We start from the raw sequence: 4463 nt of genomic DNA, 5'->3' as shown, positions 1-4463 counted from the left end.
CTACTGTTTAATTATGTTTGGCGGATGTCTGTTTACTGTTCCAACGGCTTTTTGAGACACGGTTTTTACATGAATGGGTTTATGCTTTTGTATAATAGTATACAGTGGATATGTCAGTAGGCAATGTGACATTTTGTATTTTAGTGAATGCATTTTAATGTACTTAAGCACGATCCTTCCGTATTATTTACGCTCAATCGTTCTAAGATATAGAAATAGTTGCACACCTTACACAATGCTGCCGTCTCAAACTTACATCGACGAAAATGGCAAGAAGATTCATCACTCATGGAGATGCACGAAAATCGCATGCGAACAACAATGGGCTGCAAATACATCAGCACGTGGTCGCTCGAGGCATCTATCATACTGTCCTAACTTAGAGATGCATCAACGACTGGAGTATGTGTATAACTCGCCTCATCTGAATCCCCCTGAAGCCGCGCAAATTTTGTACGTAGGAAGAAAAACAGCTGTTGCGGTCAATGATGATGACGAACCAGTGGATCCAAAAGATTGCACTCTACCTGGCCTTGCAAATCTCCCCATGAAGGAGAAAGACCCTAAGAACCCGAAACGCAAAACTCAAACTCAATCACATATCATGATGAGCAACAAGGCTGAGGTCACTAAGGGTTGTCGATACTTCTTCCTTTTGAGCCTTGACAACAGCAGTACAAAAAAATGCCCAAGTCGCATAAGATTCCGTATAATGATAATATTATTTATTTCGCACAGACTTTCAAAGGACCTTATTCCTCAAGCATTTCGTATGGCCAAAGTTTATTGCTTTTAGATCATGAACGCTGCATTTCCGACGTGTAGTGGTACCTTGTTCATGGATGGCGCCACTGTGATGATGAAGTTGTTGACCACCGCAGAAGTTAAATCTGGCGACATAGTATCCCCTTTACCTGTTGGAGGTATCAATACCAAAAAGCACACACTCAATGGAGGGAAGAAAATAAAAGAGTGGAATGCATAAACAACAATCAATATCATAACATTGCTACCATATGACGGCAAGTATTTATTTCTCTATGCATCGGATACAATTGCTAGCATGACTTCATCATGGCCAATACTAGAGGAACAACTACCCTGGGTCTCATATGGCACATACCCCATGCTACTGCATGATGGCAGTGTAAGATTCGGTCTAATAAAGGCGATACTTATGCCTTAGAATAAATAAACGCGTAGGTAAATTCTATATATCGTGTAAATATCGATATAAATAAACGAAATGAGACGTTTTATAAAGTTAGCTTTGCCTCGTGAAAACAGCAATACTCTGAGGGATTGTGAGGCTGAGACATTGCCTATATATATTCCTCTCAGTACTGTTTCCGCAGAAGGGATTTTATTTAGTGTTTCGTTGTCGCTCTATTCTGGGGCGAATCCGAGAGACTCATAAAATTATATCTTTAGAAAAAAGAAATAAAAATAAAAATACTCTTGACGTCTTTAGTTATTGTCTTAACCAATAACTTGCCACTATCAAGAATTACCGACTTAGCCTTCATCAGACTGGCACATCTGGTTAGCTTATCAGAGGATCAACTAGGTAGCGTTAATAGTCCCTAGAAACCTATATTCGGTTGAGTCATCTCGCTACCGAAGTATTCAGATATAATAAAATTGGAAAGTAAATAAAGCTCTATTAATAGAACTAGACCAACTCTTTTATGTTTGGTATTTTACTGAGGCCTTTTGATGGCCTCATCCAAATATCTGATATGTTAAATGGAAAAGGTTTAATTTATAAAACCATTAAAACCCATTTTAGGAAACTTAAGTTCCTCGTGCTATTAAGAGCACATTTAGGAGACTTAAGTTCCTCGTACTATTAAGAGTACATTTAGGAAACTTAAGTTCCTCGTACTATTAAGAGTACGTTTATAATTTGCGTACTGCTTAAGAGTACGTTTATACATAAGAGTCTAATGTGGAGGCCCGGCTTATTACACAGCCCCCACCCAGCTTTTGAGACCCAAGAGAAGCAAGTTGCTCACTCAAGCTGATTATGGGTCAAAAAGCGAGAAAGGAAAAACGGGTCGAAACATTAAGTAGCATAACATATAGTTAATGTTTCTCAGGCGGAGAAGTTAAGTGTTCTCAGTTACCCTGTGAGTTTTGGGCTTAGGTCCAGTAAGTCCGTGGTGGTCGACTGGACGTTCCTTACGCTTCAGTATCTTAAGCACATATGAAGGATGAGCATTAAGGCTCGGGATAAATGCTGTAGGCGGATAAGTTTTAACTTCCGTTCCTTCAGACGATGGAAACATGCTATCTTTTTCAGCTTGTGACTTATGCAGGCGTTTACGCCATTTTCGATTAAAGGCTTTTAAATAGTCTTGGTTATCGAAAGCATCTGAAGTCAACTCAGCTATTGTACCGTTTATAAAGCGTGTACGATAGTATGTATAGCCTCCCTTATCAATTCTCCATATAATGTCTTTAAATTCAGAACCATTAGAGTCATGTCTTCTTGCGAGTATAATCTCTGTAGTCGGAATACGACTTGTGCCTATATTAAGCGCACTAGAACCATCGGGGTTATTTACCTCGTACGTTCCACTTTTAGTGTCTGCTACAGAGATTATGTATGGACCTATCCATTTAGATGTTAATACAGTAGTATCGGAATTACGTTGACGGATGTTAAATTTGGACCGAATCTTACACTACAAGGCATATAAGTCCGTGAAAACAAATTTTCGATCAAGACTAGGTGTACTGGGTCCAAATGAGTATGACACTGTCACTATCAATACTAATAGTAAGAAAAAGTGTACGAAGTCATTGCCTGAGTTGTTGAAGGCAGACGACCAAGATGATGAGGGAGAGATAGACATTGAAGAATGCATCGACCTTGAAATGATTCTGAAGAAATCGGATATCGAAGCAGCTGAAGACCATTACAGCATTCCTGAATTTAAATTTGTTACCACAAGGGGCAGTCAGTTGTCCTCCATCAGGAGCTTTTTACAATATCAGAATGCTGATGACATGGCGCCCAAAGTATATTCACTGATGCATCCGATAAGATCAATTGGACGCATATTCAAATTTCACAATATTCAAAGTGGATAGACAGTATCACCACGTATATATATATATATATATATATAAATGTCATCAGTACCTTCATATCAGTACTGGTCCCACTGACCTGACCAGATGCACCTAGATGCATCTACAGTGGGACCGGTTGTGTCGGCAACATGTATGACACTTTAAAACCATACGACATGTACTACGTGTAGCGGCGACACTTTCTCGGGGTTGTATGTCGTTGTCGGATGCCAACCCAGCTTGCGGCTGCTGCTGGAGTCGTGTGCTACTTGTGGCCGCTGCTGGAGTCTGATTCTCAGAGTGGCCTGGGCCTGGACCTGGGCCTAATGCCCTGGCCCCGGTTTGGGGCGTACACTGGTGACTGGGTGGCCCTCTATTTACATTATCTCTTGCTCTCTCTCTCTCTCTCTCTCTCTCTCTTTAGTATCTATAATCTACACTCTACACTCACTTTGACTCTCTCTACTACTAGAGAGCTGAGCTGGTAAACTTTATGTCTTTTGCCTATGGCGACGCGTCGTGACAGTCGTTTACATGTTTTTTTTTAGGCCATGTCGCGACATCGGGGCACGACATTTCTCATGGCCGGCTCAGGATTGAAGAAATTGGACGCTTCGAATCATCGATATCTGAAAATTTCGCCAATCATCACAGGACCTTTCATCGATTGCCATTGGGAGAACATGAAAATGCTGAAAATCACGATTGTATATATATCCATGCGACATACGACATGTTTCAGACGACACCACGTCACGACGGTCGTTTACAACATTTTTCAGACGGCATGTTGCGACCTCATATTGATATCAGGCTAACAGCCCAGCTAGTAGAGAGTGAAGTCTTTACTCTTCTCTCTCTCTCTCTCTTTCACCCCCACCTCTCTCACGCTTAATTAGGCTGCAAAATCAAATATAGTTCATTTGGGTTTGTATCAGTACTGACAATTGATTCCCAATGGAGTTCTTTCCTACATAACAATACGTAAGAAAACATTGTTGGTGCCGTTTTGATTACACCAAAGAAGTTTACAAGAAATCGGCCGAACTTTCGACTCCCTCGATTTTATCCAAAGCCCTCAAAATGAGAACATTTGGGATTACTCATATCTGTATGATGTTACTATACTGCTTTTGACGTCAATTAAATCGACCTCGCCATCAACCGCAGTAGAAATGACGCCCTTTCGCTCTTTGCTGCCCTCAGTCCCACATACATTATAGAGAATTTAGGCCACCTGGCGCAATTCTTTGTGGGTCTATGCATCCTACAAGTTCCGAACGGCAGCATAGCTTCCTTGCAAGGTGTCTACATCGAAAAAATGGTCACTGCTTGCAACTTTCAAGATGCCCCCCACCTTAACACACCTCCGGGTCTAGTGTATA

General features: G+C 41.0%; 1 protein-coding gene across 1 annotated transcript; it reads left to right on the top strand.

The window, feature by feature from the left end:
• Positions 1–235: 235 nt before the first annotated feature.
• Positions 236–985, top strand: SARC_12273 (hypothetical protein; the record flags this gene model as incomplete). Its single annotated transcript, XM_014293623.1, has 2 exons — positions 236–625; positions 797–985. 2 exons carry the CDS (start codon positions 236–238, stop codon positions 983–985), a joined length of 579 nt encoding a protein of 192 aa, XP_014149098.1.
• Between the last annotated feature and the right edge of the window lie 3478 nt (positions 986–4463).

This window comes from Sphaeroforma arctica (assembly GCF_001186125.1).
Source record: "Sphaeroforma arctica JP610 unplaced genomic scaffold supercont1.2189, whole genome shotgun sequence".
In the NCBI taxonomy this organism is placed as follows: domain Eukaryota; class Ichthyosporea; order Ichthyophonida; genus Sphaeroforma; species Sphaeroforma arctica.
The sequence above is the reverse complement of the archived record's forward strand: the minus strand, read 5'-3'. Positions and strand labels throughout refer to the sequence as shown.